At 44.3% G+C, this 17,915-nt stretch overlaps 1 protein-coding gene across 2 annotated transcripts in view; it reads left to right on the forward strand.

The window, feature by feature from the left end:
* The first annotated feature begins 322 nt into the window (after positions 1–322).
* The window catches only part of LOC115175661 (thrombospondin type-1 domain-containing protein 7A), a 186,702-nt gene continuing 169,109 nt past the window's right edge, over positions 323–17,915 (forward strand). For both annotated transcript variants that reach the window (XM_029735072.1, XM_029735073.1), the window contains exon 1: positions 323–724. In XM_029735072.1, coding sequence (XP_029590932.1) covers positions 568–724 — 157 coding nt within the window. In that variant the 5' untranslated portion in view covers positions 323–567. The remainder of the gene's footprint in view (positions 725–17,915) is intronic.

A 17,915-nucleotide genomic window follows, 5' to 3' on the forward strand; every position in this document is an offset into this window, starting at 1 on the left:
AGGGAAGAGCCACAGAGCGAGAGGGAGGGCAAGTTCGATGGAAAGCAAGAGAGGGAGGGCAAGTGAGTGAGCGAGTGAGCGAGTGAGAGAGAGAGAGAGTGAGAGAGAGAGAGAGAGAGAGAGAGAGAGAGAGAGAGAGAGAGAGAGAGAGAGAGAGAGAGAGAGAGAGAGAGGGAGGTGCTGCATCAGCTCGGCACACACAGGACGCAGCAACATCAGCAGCCTCGTCTTAGAGGTCTATTGTTCCCTGTTTTCATTACGGACAAACCTCGTTGTCCCTCGCTGACCTAGCCACCACAGAGAGAGAGAGAGAGAGAGAGAGAGAGAGAGAGAGAGGAGGAGAACCATTCATTCACCCAGGATTACTTCTTCTTAGAGGAACGGACGGAACAACCCTCGTGTGAGAAAGGGACAAAAGCAAAGGGAGCAGAGTACACTTCTCCTCTGCTGCGTCTGCTCGCTTCCTCTGTGTCTTTTTTTCTCCGTTGTGTTGCCTTCTCCACTCTTTTTCTATTTGGTTTTCTGTTATTGTGTGGATACTATCCCCACGGTCCCCCTGCGAGAGCCATGGGGTTGCCCGGTGGAGTGAAGGGGATGCTGGGTGTGTGGAGGGAGTTACTTCCCTCTCACTGGAGGCTGGTGCTGGTCCTCTTCTGGATCTCTGGAGCCACAGAGGCACAAACTGCAGCCGACACCAAACCAACTGTCTACGTCTGGCAAACAGGTAATGCTGCTACTACTCCTGGGCTGTTCATTCATTCGGTCACCACGCTGAAAATAGAGGGAGTGTCGAGAAAGATATCATCTGTTACTAGATGTACAGTGCAGCAGACTACTCTCTCTCTCTCTCTCTCTCTCTGTCTGTCTGTCTGTCTGTCTGTCTGTCTGTCTGTCTGTCTGTCTGTCTGTCTGTCTGTCTGTCTGTCTGTCTGTCTGTCTGTCTGTCTGTCTGTCTGTCTGTCTGTCTGTCTGTCTGTCTGTCTGTCTTACTCTTGAGTGGTAGACTGGAACCTCTTTATGAAATATTGATTTGAAGATGTTTGTTGATGTTGTTGAGTAGCGTTGATTGTTTATCGTGGAAGGGCTTGAGAGTGTTACTGTATACTGTACTATATAACTGTACTGCTGGTACCTACCTGCACCTATTCAATCTGCTTGTCTGAGTCCCAAATAGCCCTGGTCAAAAGTGGTGCACAAAGCCTTGTATTTTTGTTGCCTAAGTTTTCTTGTTGCTTTTGCTTACTGCTTTGGGGGATACAGTTTAGACTCTGACTATCGTATCAAGAGTATTTGAGAAGAATTGGTCATGTTTTTAGAATGAAAAGAAACAAAGGTACTACTCCCTTAAACCGGATTCACACCTGCTGTTTGCAGAATAGAGAGAAAATAAAAAAGGCTGCATGTGTCAGAAGGTTAAGGCACTGGAGATCCTTTTGCCACATCGTGGTATGTGAACATATTTACTGCAGTCCCTGAGGTGAATCCCCAGCCTGCTCTGGCTGTTGCTGAGGGGAGGAGGAGGAGAGGACTAGAGATTGTGGGACTATGCTTTTTCCCATTCACTCCCATTCACAAGGCTCACCGTGGCAGCTGGTACTGCTTCGACCGCTACAAACCGTTATTGGACACATTTATCACAATCTGACACATGCAGTTGACGAGTTGCATTACGGGTGGGGTGGTGGATGCTGACGCTGTGTGCATAGGTTCCCTTATGAACATGTGTTTGAACTGTGAACCTGCATGTTGCAAACGAGTGAGCTGCACATTAGAATGACGCTGATGACCAATACATGTTCATACATTTTATTATGCTATATATGTGCAGTTGTATAATTGCAGAAACATATTTTATTGGCTCTGTGTTATAAGATACATTATACATACAAAAGTAAGTGGACACGCCTTCAAATTAGTGGATTTGGCTATTTCAGCCACACTCGTTGCTGACAGGTGTATAAAGTCGAGCACACAGCCAAGCAATCTCCATAGACAAACATTGGCAGTAAAATGGCCTTACTGAAGAGTGACTTTCAACATGCCACCTTTCCAACAAGTCAGTTCATCAAATTTCTGCCCTGCTAGAGCTGCCCCGGTCAACTGTAAGTGCTGTTATTGTGAAATAGAAGCGTCTAGGAGCAACAACGGCTCAGCCGCGAAGTAGTAGGCCACACAAGCTCACGAAATGGGTGCTAAAGCACGTAGCACGTAAAAATCGTCTGTCCTCGGTTGCAACACTCACTAACCAGTTCCAAACTGCCTCTGGAAGCAACGTCAGCACAATAACTGTTCATCAAGATGGGTTTCCATGGCCAAACAGTCGCACACAAAGCTAAGATCGCCATGCACAATGCCAAGCGTTGGCTGGAGTGGTGTAAAGCTCGCCACCATTGGACTCTGGAGCAGTGGAAACGTGTTCTCTGGAGTGATGAATCACATTTCACCATCTAACAGTCCGACGGACGAATCTGTCCCAATGCATTGTGCCAACTGTACAGTTTGGAGGAGGAATAATGATCTGGGGCTATTTTTCATGGTTCCCCTTACTTCCAGTGAAAGGAAATCTTAACACTACAGCATACAATGACATTCTTGACGATTCTGTGCTTCCAACTTTGTGGCAACAGTTTGGGGAAGGCCCTTTCCTGTTTCAGCATGACAATGCCCATGTGCACAAAGCGAGGTCCATACTGAAATTATTTGTTGAGATCGGTGTGTATGAACTTGACTAGCCTACACAGAGCCCTAACCTCAACCTCATCAAACACCTTTGGGATAAATTGGAATGTCGACTGCAAGCCAGGCCTAATCGCCCAACATCAGCGCCCGACCTCACTAACGCTTTGTGACTGAATGGAAGCAAAGGGGGAAGGGGAGTAAAGGGGATGGGGAGGGGGCCGATGGATGTTGGATGGGAAGGGCATAGAAGGGGGAAGGAGAGAAGGGGAAGGGGGAGATAAGAGGGTGATGGGGGAAGGGGATGGATGAATGCTTGTATGCTGACCCTGTGGAACAGGATGAGTCCTTGGGACACGCTGGGAAAGATCAATGTCCTATTAGACTGCTGTCTCACCAGGAGATGTCCCCCCCCCTCTCTCTCTCTCTCTGGCTTTCTATCTATCTATCTATCTATCTATCTATCTATCTATCTATCTATCTATCTATCTATCTATCTATCTATCTATCTATCTATCCATCCATCCATCTATCTATCTATCTATCTATCTATCTATCTATCTATCTATCTATCTATCTATCTATCTATCTATCTATCTATCTATCTATCTATCTATCTATCTATCTATCTATCTATCTATCTATCCATCCATCCATCTATCTATCTATCTATCTATCTATCTATCTATCTATCTATCTATCTATCTATCTATCTATCTATCTATCTATCTATCTATCTATCTATCTATCTATCTATCTATCTATCTATCTATCTATCTATCTATCTATCTATCTATCTATCTATCTATCTATCTATCTATCTATCTATCTATCTATCTATCTATCTCTCTCTCTCTCTCTCTCTCTCGCTCTGGCTTTCTCTCTCGCTCTGGCTTTCTCTCTATCTCCATCCCTTTCACAACTCCCCCCTTTCTCTCCCTGCCACCATCTCCCCTCCCCCTCTCTGTTTTTAATTAATTGTGTCACAATACTGAAATGCACCGCATTTGTTTCATATTGGCCTGTATTATTTCAGTGTAAAGTGTGCTACTGTTAGAGAGATTTGCAACTTCCACAGTACCCTAACAGTCTGCATTGTGATTCTAGTTTGTCTTGCTAGTGTGGATGGATGTGGCGGTATTCAGAAATGCGATGGATTTCTACGGGGAGGTTTTTATATTCCTGTATTGTAGCGGTCTACAGTGTGTTACTGTTTTGGAGACGTGGCATGTTGATGAGGTCTCGGGGGTCTCTTGGTGACCTGTTCTGCCCCTGACGTCCAACACAATAACACTGTTTTGTCCAACCTCAGCACATCTGTCTGGTGGTGTGTGGGATTGTAGACCATGGATTGGAGGCTCATCTGGACCCAACCTGATTTATAAAGAAAGGGGTTGGGTTGCGAGCAATACATATTCCTCAGTGATTTTTCTCTCAATGACAGTACATAGATGTACAGTATATCTGTGAAGAGATACATGGAGGAGAGCTGTTTTGGGGAGAGGAGAGGGGAGGGGTGGGGAGGATTCCTGTATTTCCCAGAGGAGGAAGATATTCATGGGGATGATGTGTTAAAGGAAGGAGGAAAGAGGGGAGAAGGGAGAATCTCCTGAGTGCAGTATTCCTGGCGTCCCTGGCATCCCATGGAGAGGGAAGACATCAAGGGAGAAGGAAAATCTCAATGAATGTGTGAATGCGCTGAGAGATTTTGAGAATTTATTCCACCTAATTAGTGCATCTAAGCTGCAAAAGCAAACAATTTGACACCAATAGCATCTGTTATATTAGTTAGCAGTAAGGTGTGTCTTTCTTGCCTTGTGTTTCCATGTTTGTCTTAGCCATACCTTTGGGGTGTATCACATCCTGTTTTGCACATGCCTGGGGTACGTCCCAATAATCTCTCCTTCTTCCTGAAGTGTGCGCTCGTTCACTACTCCCAACAAATTTAAAAATCATTTGATTGGTGATGGCATGGGCTAGAGGAAGTTTCTGTGTACCAGTAATTTCCTTTCAAATCCAGGAAGGGAAGTGAACAAGTGCACATTTAAGGAGGAAGGAGAGATAATTGTCATGCACTCCTGGTAGTAATTGACAGGGTAGTTCCATAGCTGTCTGCTCCTCTTTGAGGCTTTAGAAAGACCATAGTAAATGGAGGCTGTTCTATTGAATCCTACAAAGAGTCTGTCTACAACAGCCCGCCAGCCATCACCACTTCATCCTCAGAGATGGACACTTGGTCGTTCTATTGTCCCTAGCGTGGCAGTGCTAAGGCTTCTGTGACAGATGCTGTACTGTCTTCTGTCCACAGAGAAACACAATGGAATCCCTTTACCTCTCAGTCCTTTGTTCCTGCTCCTCCTCCTCCTCCTCCTCCTCCTCCTCCACCTCCAATGGAACAACTGCCTAGTGCCTACCCCCACCCCCTCACGCGCACACACATGCACAGATGCACAAACACACACGCATGCGCACACACACACAGCGCTCTCTCTGAGGCCTGACCTCTGACCTCTGACCTCTGAGCTAGGAGGGGTCTCGTGAGGGCATCGCTAAGAAAGGAGGGCCGGGATGCTGCAGCTTCTACAGGCCAAGTGTCAAGTACTTAATTCAAGCATTTCCACTTGGCTAGTAGCCTGTTCCTATGTGTTTGTGTGTGTGTGTGCATGTGTATGTTTCCATGTCTACAGAAAGCCTACTGGAGAGCACTCGACCCATCCTTGTGTTCCATTGTGTGAAGCAGCCTACCATTAACGGGAAGCATGCAGCTCTCAAAAGAAAACATAGGCACATTCGCAAATGATTAAAGCCGTTTGTTGTTCACAATTACACTCGAACATCAGATTGCATTGTGCTAAAGAGCTGGAGGAGCATTATGCTATCAGGGCGTAGATGGAAGGGGATGAAATGGGGTTGCTTCCCCAATGACACCCTATTCCCTATCTAGTGCACTACTGTTAATGCACTATATAGAGAATATGGTGTAATTTGGGACACAGTCCCTCACGTCTCCCTAGGATTCATCAAGTGCCAAATTGCTGCTATTATTTTGGCGGGTTTAGCAGAAGAGTCCAGCTGTTCAGCTCTAGCATGGCTGCTCGCCCCAGGTGGAGGATGGACTGAGACACACACAAACATTCACAGACAATTAGGCATGCAGACTGTCGTCTAAGCTCAACAGCTTTTGTCTTTGTCTCCCCTTTCCTCTGTCTCAGTTTCTTTCTGTCTCTGTCACTCGTTCTCTCTCTTTCAAAGCTGAGAGTCCTTCTGCTTTCTAAGTGTAGCTGTCTGCTCCTCTGGCACCGTCGTACTCATGCTTTCATTTCTCCTTCTCTCCTGACAACCGAGGAAGAATTCCTCATCAGTAGCTTTGAATATTCACGCTGGTAGACAAAAGGAGAGAGACAGTGTGACAGTGAGATTCGACTTACAAACACCTCCAGTCTAGAGCTTTCTTTCTAAGACACACACACATAGGCCTACAGAGAGAGAGAGAGATTCAAAGACACACTTGCACCCATACACGCACCAACCTAACACACACTGCCATCCCATCCTAGCCAATCCCGGTGTGTAGTACCGTGCATGCTCTACCGACACGCCTCATTACTCTGTGTGTGTGTGTGTGTGTGTGTGTGTGTGTGTGTGTGTGTGTGTGTGTGTGTGTGTGTGTGTGTGTGTGTGTGTGTGTGTGTGTGTGTCTGTGTGTGTGTGTGTGCACTAGTAGTGGGTGGTTGTTGTGTGTTTGGAGCTGTCACCAGTACACCTACAGGCCCTGGACACGGGGAGGCTAAGTAATTACATGGATTTGGTTCGATCCTGCTGTTACTGCTGGCTGTGGCCACTGTGTGTGTGTGTGTGTGTGTGTGTGTGTGTGTGTGTGTGTGTGTGTGTGTGTGTGTGTGTGTGTGTGTGTGTGTGTGTGTGTGTGTGTGTGACAGGGGGCCGGGTCAGGGCCAGTTTAACACGGCAAGCCCATCAGTCGCCCATAGCACGGTACCTGTCAGCTTGCAATGGCAGCTGGGTAATTACAAGCTGTAGCAATTATAGAGGTGAGGTCACGGTGATGAAGACGTGCAAATGAAAACGTTGAAGGAAAGAGAAATGCCTGTAGACTGTTGTATGCACTGTAATAACATATGGCAATAAACAACAAGAGCATACAACTGTGCAGTTCATATATTTTCCTTGTGACATATTTAGTATCTTACGCTGTGTACTCTTCTTCTGAATAGTCCAACAAGCACGCAAATACATTGACTGTTAATGGACTCCTTCCAAATAGGTCTGTGTGTCTGTGTGTTGGACAGGACAGCCGTGACTGTTCTCCTACTGTAAATGTGTGGTCCACTGTAACGCCGCTAACCAGCTTACCATGCTTAATAAGGTAGGAACCATCCATTCCTAAAGGTCCCTGGGACAAATTGGTTCCGTCCTGGCCACTCACGTTCCCTCCAGGGGCTGGTTAGCTGAGCTAAAACGTGCTGCTTGACTCTGCTAATCACTAAGCTTAGCTAAGGAAACTGCTTTAAACCAACACCTGAGCAATCTGCCTCCGCTCACTATGTTCTCCTTTCAGCAGCTAGCTAGCTAGGTAGCGCTCCTCACTCTTTGCTCTAAAGATTAGCTATAAGTAGCTAGCTAGCAGTCCTCTCTCTGTGTTCTGATCTCACAGGCTATCTAGCTAGCTTTGAGAGGATACCTCCTGCCTGTTCTCCTTAGAGGCTTGGTAGCTAGCTAGCCCTCCTCTCTTTGTACTGTACTCTCAGAGGCTAGCTAGCTAACCCTGCTTTGACATATGATCATAGAGCTGAGCCCTGTAGTTCTGTACACAAACCCACTGCTCTCTAATGCGTTGTATGTTTTCCCAGAACTACACACACACCAGGCTGAGAGGAGATGATATGTCTGTAATGAATTAATCATCATAAGAGGGTTTAGATGGAGGAAGGAAAGGTCTGCAACACACACACACACACACACACACACACACACACACAGTATGCATTCTTGGCCAGAGGAGTGTGTGTTGTGTGTTATATACTGAACAAAAATATAAACGCAACTTTTCTAAGATTTTACTGAGTTACAGTTCAAATAAGGAAATCTGTTAATTGAAATAAATTCATTAGGCCCTAATCTATGGATTTCACAGGACTGGGAATACAGATATGCATCTGCTGGTCACAGATACCTTAAAGAAAAGGTAGGGGTGTGGATCAGAAAACCAGTCAGTATCTGGTGTGACCATTTGTCTCACGCAGCGACACATCTTCTTTGCATAGAGTTGATCAGGCTGTTGATTGTGGCCTGTGGAATGTTGTCCCAGTCCTCTTCAATGGCTGTGAGAAGTTGCTGGATAATGTCGGGAACTGAAACACACTGTCGTACACATCGATCCAGAACATCCCAAACATGCTCAATGGGTGACATGTCTTGTGAGTGTGCAGGCCATGGAAGAACTGGGACATTTTCAGCTTCCAGGAATTGTGTACAGATCCTTGCGAAATGGTGTCGTGCATTATCATGCTGAAACATGAGGTGATGGCGGTGGATGAATGGCACGACAATGGGCCTCAGGAACTCGTCACAGTATCTCTGTGCATTCAAATTGTTATCAATAAAATGCAATTGTGTTTGTTGTCCGTACCTTATGCCTGCCCATACCATAACCCCACCGCCACCACAGGGTACTCTGTTCACAACATTGACATCAGCAAACCACTTGCCCACACAACACCATACACGCTGTCTGCCATCTGCCCGTACAGTTGAAACCGGGATTCATCTGTGAAGAGCACACTTCTCCAGTGTGCCAGTGGCCATCGAAGGTGAGCATTTGCCCACTGAAGTCACTAACAACTCCGAACTGCAGTCAGGTCAACACCCTAATGAGGACGACAAGCACGCAGATGAGATTCCCTTAGTTAATGACAGTTTGTGCAGAAATGATTTGGTTGTGCATACCCACAGTTCCATCAGCTGTCCGGGAGGCTGGTCTCAGATAATCCCATAGGTGAAGAAGCCGGAAGTGGAGGTCCTGGGCTGGTGGGGTTACACGTGGTCTGCGGTTGTGAGGCCGGCTGGACGTACTGCCAAATTCTCTAAAACGACATTGGAGGCAGCTTATGGTAGAGAAATTCACATTAAATTATCCGTCAACAACTCTGGTGGACATTCCTGCAGCCAATTCTGACAGCCAATTCCTGCAGCCAATTGCACACTCCTTCAAAACTTGAGACATCTGTGGCATTGTGTTGTGTGACAAAACTGCACATTTTAGAGTGGCCTTTTATTGTCCCCAACACAAGCTGCACCTGTGCAATGATCATGCTTTTTAATGAGCTTCTTGATATGCCACGCTTATGAAGTGAATGGATCATCTTGGCAAAGGAGAAATGCTCACTAACAGGGATAGAAACAGATTTGTGAACAACATTTGAGAGAAATAAGCTTTTTGTGAGAATGGAACATCTCTGGTATCTTTTACTTCAGCTCATGAAACATGGGACCAACACTTTACATGTTACGTTTATATTTTTCTTCAGTATACATGGAGTACAGGGGTGCATAGAAGATAAGCTGACACAGGAAATAGGCTCACCTCTGGCAGCCAAGTCAATGCAGCAGGATGAGCGAGAGAGGGAGTGTGTGATGAGAGAGAGAGGGATTCATTGAGAAAGAGAGAGAGAGAGAGAGACAGAGAGAGAGAGACAGAGAGAGAGAGAGACAGAGAGAGAGAGCGAGAGAGAGACAGAGAGAGAGATGAATAGTTAAAGAGGTAGATGGGTTTAAGCCAGAGTAAATAGGCCAGGTTTACATAAGGCATAAGGACCTGACTGGAGGTAAACAATCTGTCCTGTGTTTATATCATCATCCACACTGGCCTCCTCTGTGCCAGCTAACATCCTACAAACCCCTTAACACTTACAAAACCCTTTAAATGCCCCTTAAACACATTAACAGCTGCTTATTACTACATTATTAATGATAGTGAAACATAGGGAGCTCATTCCTCTCAGGAAATAAAGCCCAGTCGCCAGTAGCAAGACACCTCCAGCTTTACAAGGCCCTAAGGAAGTCCACCAAGTCACAACATTACTTGTAGTGGAAGTGGTGGGGAATTTGGATTAGGGTCAAAGAGACACACTTTCCCATTACTATATTATGCACCCAAAGCCTCAGAGATTTGAGAGGAAGAACGAGGAAAGTTCTTTCCCCTCTAACTATTCCCGAGATCGTTGCTGTAAATGAAAATGTGTTCTCAGTCAACTTACCTGATAAAATAAGGGTAAAATATATATTTTTATACATGACCTGTTTTATGAATGAGAGGTTAAACCAAGGTCCTCAGTTCTGTAGTAAAATACAAGATGTGTGCATGCGTACACACACAAACACACACACACACACTTCCTATCTGTCTCTGTAAATCTCCCCATACAATCAAGTAAGATGACATTAGCTAATTGAGATCTTGATCTCACCTCCGGTTAGATGTACAATACCAGTCACAAGTTTGGACACACCTACTCATTCAACGGTTTTACTTTATTTTTACTATTTTCTACATTGTAGAATAATAGTGAAGACATTAAATAACACATATGGAATCATGTAGTAACCAAAAAAGTGCTGTTGGACAAATCAAATCAAAACATATTTTATATTTTAGATTATTCAAAGTAACCACCCTTTGCCTTGATGACAGCTTTGCACACTCTTGGTATTCTCTCAACCAGCTTCACCTGGAATGATTTTCTAACAGTATTGAAGGAGTTCCCACAAATACTGAGCACTTGTTGGCTACTTTTCCTTGTTGGCTGCTTTTCCTTCACTCTGCGGTCCAACTCATCCCAAACCATCTCAATTAGGTTGAAGTCGGGTGACTGTGGAGGCCAGGTCATCTGATGCAGCACCATCACTCTCCTTCTTGGTCAAATAGCCCCTTCACAGCCTGGAGGTGTGTTAGGTCATTGACCAGTTGAAAAACAAATGAAGGTCCCACTAAGCGCAAACCAGATGGGATGGCATATCGCTGCAGAATGATGTGGTAACCATGCTGGTTAAGTGTGCCTTGAATTCCAAATAAATCAGACAGTGCCACCAGCAAAGCACCCCCACACCATCACACCTCCTCTATGCTTCACGGTGAGAACCACATATGCAGAGATCATCCGTTCAGCTATTTGGGGTCTCACAAAGACACGGCGGTTGGAACCAAAAATCTCAAATTTGGACTCATCAGACCAAAGGACAGATTTCCACTGGTCTAATGTCCATTGCTCGTGTTTCTTGGCCCAAGCAAGTCTCTTCATCTTATTGGCGTCCTTTAGTAGATGTTTCTTTGGAGCAATTCGACCATGAAGGCCTGATTCACACAGTCTCCTCTGAACAGTTGATGTTGAGATGTCTGTTACTTGAACTCTGTGAAGCATTTATTTAGTCTGTAATTTCTGAGTCTGGTAACTCTAATGAACTTAACCTCTGCAGCAGAGGTAAATCTGGGTCTTCCTTTCCTGTGGTGTTCATCTTGAGATTTCATCATAGCGCTTGATGGTTTTTGCAACTGCACTTGAAGAAACTTTAAAAGTTCTTGAAATGTTCCGAATTGACTGACCTTCATGTCTTAAAGTAATGATGGACTGTCGTTTATCTTTGCTTATTTGAGCTGTTCTTGCCATAATATGGGCTATCTTCTGTATACCACCCCTACCTTGTCACAACACAACAGATTGGCTCAAACACATTAAGATGGAAATAAATTCCACAAATGAACTTCTAACAAGGCAAAGGGTGGCTATTGGAAGAATCTCAAATATAAAAAAATGGTTGATTTGTTTAACAGTTATTTAGTTACTAATTGATTCCATATGTGTTATTTCATAGTTTTGATGTCTTCACTATTATTCTTCTTTAATGTAGAAAATAGTAAAAAATAAAGAAAATCCCTGGAATGAATAGGTGAGTCCAAACTGTTGACTGTTAACTGTATTTTATCCAGTCTACCGAAACAGCAGATGGTTCTATTGACATGGATGGCTCTTTATACAGTCACATAAATTGTGTAACTTTTAACCCTTAGTTAAATAAACTTAGCTATAAAAGAACAAAGAACATGTCAAAGCCGATCACTGATGACTAAATGTTGTCTATCCCATTACAAGCTTTCTGTTGTCTATCCCATCAGTTTTCTGTTCTGTAGCAGGTGTGGATGGGGTCAGCAGGGTAGTAGAGCTTACTTAAGCCATGATAACTGGTGCCACATGGAGTTGGCAGGAGACCAGCAGACCCATCCAGATCAGTGTCAAATAGTTCCCAGGGATTGTGTGTGTGTGTGTGTGTGTGTGTGTGTGTGTGTGTGTGTGTGTGTGTGTGTGTGTGTGTGTGTGTGTGTGTGTGTGTGTGTGTTTGTGGCCAGTCTTTTTCCGTGACCTCGATTCTCTAAGTTTGGCACTAGGATTGGAGACGTCTCTTCTCATCCACCATCTCATTTCCTTATACACAGTTCATTTGATCTATTTTGTTCCCAAAGTGTGTTCCAGATGTTTCTGGGATCCTTGGGACGTCCCTACCCTAAACCCTAACCTTAAGCCCTACCCTGAACCTAACCATAACTATAATCATAACCCTTACCTAACCCTAACCTTAACCCATACCTTAACCATTTAACATTTCAACTTCAATGGTTATGTCAGAGTTGGGATGTCCCACGGATCCAGTCTAGCAAGGACCGTTCCAGATTATGGGGTTGGACAGATCTACTTCCTTTGACCTTTGGCCTTCTTCCTTCTTTAAACCATTGCCGCAGGAGCGTGTTCAGGGAGGTGAAACGTACAGAATGTCACAGATAGTAATGTACTGTATAGGGCTAACACGATTACCTATTGTCTGTGACAGGATATATTTATCTCTGATTACCCTGTAATGTTACACCTTCCTGAATAAGCTCCAGCTCTTCACTAAGGCCACCTATTAGCACCAAGCCAACATCTACAGTAAGCTAGAATATCCCACGTCACTAGACATGCACATAGGACACATAATGCAACATTAATATGCTTTATGCCAATTGGAGGAGTCACATAACATGTATGCCACTTAGCAGCCACTTCTATCCATACATTTGAATGTGTAGGCTATATGATCTCTGCGGGATCCTTGTTGCTATGCAGAGAGAGGAACAGCGTGAAGTGTTTGCTGATTTGATTGTGGAGGCAGAGAGGAAGAATTCAGAACGATCGGTCACATCCCCTCTAGAAGTGGAAGGAAATGCAGGCAGACAGTACATTGATTTCTTATTTTACGTGTATCCAATGTGGAAACTTCACACCTCTCTGTCGTGGTGTGGGAGCTACACACACACACATGCACACAACCTTATCACAGGCGCTGCACATTCCCAGTCTGTTCAATCTAGCTTTCATTAGCACACACCCATATCCTAGAGCCCAAGTAGAAGTGCACTATTCCTATCTCTTTCTTCCACATAGCATCCATGCCTATTGATTTTCAGACAAATGTTCTTGGAATAGTATTCTTGGCTTAGACATGGCTCAATGGTCCACTGCTTCACTGCTACAGAGTATTTCCTCAATAGAAGAACCATAATCTATAATTAAAGTTCTCTCTTCCACCCTCTTCTTCCTTGTCACTCAGCCCCCCTACGGGTGTTTCCATTAGCCAGACGATATGAAAAAGATCCTTCACACTGGATGAAGGGAGATTTAAACTGAAACACAAACTTTGGGGAGGAAAGAGGGATTCCATCCATGGCATTTTTCATGGGTTTTCATGAGTTATAGGAGCAGGCCGATTCACGCAAAGGAACTATGGATTTATTTTCCCTTTTTGATGCAGGCATGCTCAGGAAAGTGATATCACAACTTAAGCCTTCTACCGGTCTTCTCGATCCTATCCACATGACCTTCTTCAAAACTGTTTTTAATTGCATATCTAAAGAAGTGCAGGTTATTGTTAATCACGCTCTGTTCACAAGCACTCCCCACTGCACTAAAAACTGTTATAGTGAAGCCCCTTCTGAAGAAAAGTAATCTGGATTCTTCAACTTTTTGCAGTTTTCGTCCAATCTCCAACCTTCCATTCTGAAGCAGAATTCTGGAGAAATTGGTGTTCAAACAACAAAAATATTTCTTAAATGCCAACAGTATTTTAGATAAATTCCAATCTGGTTTTCGTGCCCACCACAGCACAGAGACAGCCTTAGTTAAAGTGGTATATGATCTTAGAGCCAACACAGATACCAAACAGCTCTCTGTCCTTGTACTCTTTAAGATTTAAGGGCTGCGTTCGACACTGTTGACCATGATGTCCTTCTGGACAGACTGAAAAGGTGGGTCGTCCTCTCTGGTCCAGTTCTACGTTGGTTTAGGACCTTGATGAACATAACTCAGAGAAAATACTTATCACAGGTGGCATTCCACAAGGTTCGATTTTGGGTCTGGTACTGTTCAGTTTATATATGTTACCCATTGGCAGCGTTATCAGAAAGCACAGCAGTGATTTTCATTGCCTCGCAGACGATACACAACTTTACATTTCTGTGTCACCAGAGGATTTTAGCTCCACAGATAAATTATTAGACTGTATTAGTGATTTAAATGCTACGATGGCACACAACTTCCTCCAGCTAAATCAAGACAAGACTACGAAAACTACGTTTCAAATCACATTTTAGGAATGCGACCAAAATAGCCTTTTACCACCTGAGGAACATTGCCAAGGTGCGGCCGTTTCTCTCTCAAGCTGACACAGAGAGACTCATACATATTACAAGCAGGCTTGACTACTGTAATGGTCTCCTGTCTGCTCAACCCAAGAAAGCCATTGGTCAACTGCAAAACAAACAGAAAGCTGCAGCACGGGTACTGGCCAACAACAGACAGAGAGCACACTTTACACCGGTTTTAATGTCTCTGCAATGGCTGCCTGTGAGTTTTAGAATATATTTTAAGATTCTTCTATTGGTTTTTAAATCAATGCACAATTGTGCATCCCAATACATGTCAGGCATACTTTTAAGTTATTTACCCAATAGAACCTTAGGAGGGCTGAAACTGTGGACATATTTAAAAGATCTTAAAACACATCTCTTTAGCTTTGCTTTTCCGTCGGATGCCTTTTAGTTGTTCTGTTTGTCATTCTTTTGTTTGCTGTGTAGTAAATATTTCAGCTTTTATTTCGTTTTTATTTGTTTTTTCCTGTAAAGCACATTGTGTTGAATTCCATGTCTGAAATGTTCTGTATAAATAAAGCTTGATTTGATGATTTGATTTGATTCATCATAGTTATGGTAGCCACTGAACCGTGGTCCCCGAAGGAACACTCCCCATATCATCCCCCTCTACCCACGATGCACCATTACCCACAACCCACCACGCCCCACCTCCTGGCTCATCATTTCCAGAATGTAGGGAACACTGGTCGAGCTCTCAGTGTCTCCGGGGATGGTAAAAAGAAAGACAGCGAGAGAGAAAGAGAGAGAGGAGGGTGGGTGGGTGGGAGGGATTGTGGGAAATACTAGACAGCTATTTATCACCTACAGTCAATATAATAACTTCCTCTTCACCTTCCTCCTATAGTGTAGGTATCATGTAGAGAACCTAGAACCGTACTGCATGGTATCCAGGTTACTGTATTATACTACATATTGTTTGTTTAGTACTGCAGAGCTGGCTTCTTGCAGAGTAGGTGGACCTAGATAAGTGAACACCATGTATTGCAGTCATGCATTATGGTGGTGTTAGGCAACATGAATGGTTATGTATGAGGTTTGATAATCCCCCCAAACTCTGGGCTGCTGGCCCGGAAGGGACACAGCCATGGCCTGCTTATCCTGCATAAAGCAACGTTTGTTGTTGTTGTCTCAAAATCTCACATGCGATCAGTCAGACACACATTCAATGCACAGAAACGCATACACATGCCATACACTCAGATTCTCACATACACTCACACACACATGCACATTCAGTGAGGGAGTGATAGAGAGAAATAGATTGGGTGAGGGAGGGAGGGAGGGAGCATTTGTAAAATACATCTATGTGGCATGGCTTATCTCCCACTAAGACGGGGTCATTACTGATCTAGGGATGCTGCAGCGGCCTGGATGGATTATAGATTACAGTTGATTCATAGATTTTATTTAAAAATATCATAAAAGGATTAGGAGGTTTACACTATATGCACCTTCTTTTTTTTCTACATGTAGCATTCTACTATATGTTTATTTGTATATACGTAGCTTTGTTGATATGGATAGTGTTTGAATTGAAGAGGCCTATTCATCAAAATCAAACCATAACAAAACAGATATCCATTGGAAACGAAATGGTTTAAGTGATCCAGGGGGCAGTGCACTGCAGCTGACCCTCTGCTCCTCCCAGGCTACCATCATCTCCTCGTCCTTTCTGTTTCCTCCCGTAGTCTTGGTTGGATCAGTCCAGAATAGGAGTTGAAGGCCAGTGGACGCCCTGGTTCCAACATGTCACAATAATTAAGAGTGGAGTCAGTGGACTCTGCATCTCATTCTTCCCCCTCTCTCTCCCTTCCATTCCCCAGTACAGTTATTCTAATACCAGCGCCTGGCATTAGGGAGTGGCATAATATAACATGGCATCCTATCATAAGCTAACATGCCGATCGTAGCGTCCCATCATTACTATCACCAACACCATTGACCTATTCCTCCTCATCATCTTATTCTCCCATTGACCTCCTTTCCAGTCGACTTCCCCACTTCCTGACTGGCAACTAATTCCCTCTGCTGATGTTGCCTGCGTGTCTCCATGTTATTGTGGGATGCTCCTCATACACTAAAGGGAAAGTTTTTTCAGTCAAAAACCTAAGGCAGATTCCGTTCTGTCTTGAGTATATCCGAGGTCTGAGAAGGGTGTGTGTGTGTGTGTGTGTGTGTGTGTGTGTGTGTGTGCGTGCGTGCGTGCGTGCGTGCGTGCGTGCGTGCGTGTGTGTGTGTGTGTCCTGGTCCTGTCTGGAGCATGCCTTGCAGACAATTCCCAGTGAATGTGATGTACACCAGTGACTAGAGTAATAAAACTGTCTCCATGATTGTCATGCACAGGGAGGTCACCGCAGCAACGCAGTCCTGCTCTATTATGGGATACTAATTCAGTCTTGCCATTGGTCCGTTGCAGGACCGACGGCAGTACATTGGTATTATAGCTCTGTGTGTTTGTGTGTGTTTGTGTCAGTATTATCCCACTGGCCAGTCCATACTGCCGGTGTGTTAAATTAAATGTCACTGTGTCTGAACTACCCTAGCTTTCCAATAGCTGTAATTTGTGTTGCCACTTGAAGGGTCTAATGGTGGCTAAACATGACAGCTGGAATTGGTAACCGTTAGTCTGTCTCTCTGTGTGATCATGTGGGCGTCAAACCAAAGGGCAATGGATGACCGCTTCGTTGGTTCTTATTCTGTTGTGATGAGAATGTTCTTTTATACAGTACTTCCTGCAAGGCTTGACAACTAAATGATGTCAAGATCAAAGATCTGTTTTGTGCAATATTGTTCCGATTTCTCAGTTAATTTGTTTCTCTTGTCAAAAGACCTTCGTGCACAAGATTATTGTGAAAACACGTGTGTCTTGTCCAGAATGTTGTTTGCTCATTGCAGGTCATCCATAACCTCTCTCAGCACACGTTTATCCCCAGACAGGCAGCTCTCCCAGCCATGCAACACAATGCAGATCACAGCCTCTCTCTCTCTCTCTCTCTCATCCTATGTTCATCTCTCTATCTCTATCTCTCTCTCTCTCTCTCTCTCTCTCTCTCATCCTATGTTCTCTCTCTCTCTCGCTCTCTCTCATCCTATGTTCATCTCTATCTCTCTCTCTCACACTCTCTCTCATCCTATGTTCATCTCTCTCTCTCTCTCTCTCTTCTCTCTCTCATCCTATGTTCATCTCTCTCTCTTTCTCTCTCTATCTCTCTCATCCTATGTTCATCTCTCTCTCTCTCTTGCTCTCTCTCTCTCTCATCCTATGTTCATCTCTCTCTCTCTCTTGCTCTCTCTCTCTCTCATCCTATGTTCATCTCTCTCTCTCTCTCTCTCTCTCTCTCTCTCATCCTATGTTCATCTCTCTCTCTCTCTCTCTCTCTCTCTCTCTCATCCTATGTTCATCTTTCTATCTCTCTCTCTCTCTCTCTCTTGCTCTCTCTCATCCTATGTTCATCTTTTCTAGCTCCTCTCTCACCTATGTCTC

Source organism: Salmo trutta, chromosome 36 (genome assembly GCF_901001165.1).
Source record: "Salmo trutta chromosome 36, fSalTru1.1, whole genome shotgun sequence".
Taxonomy (NCBI): Eukaryota; Metazoa; Chordata; class Actinopteri; order Salmoniformes; family Salmonidae; genus Salmo; species Salmo trutta.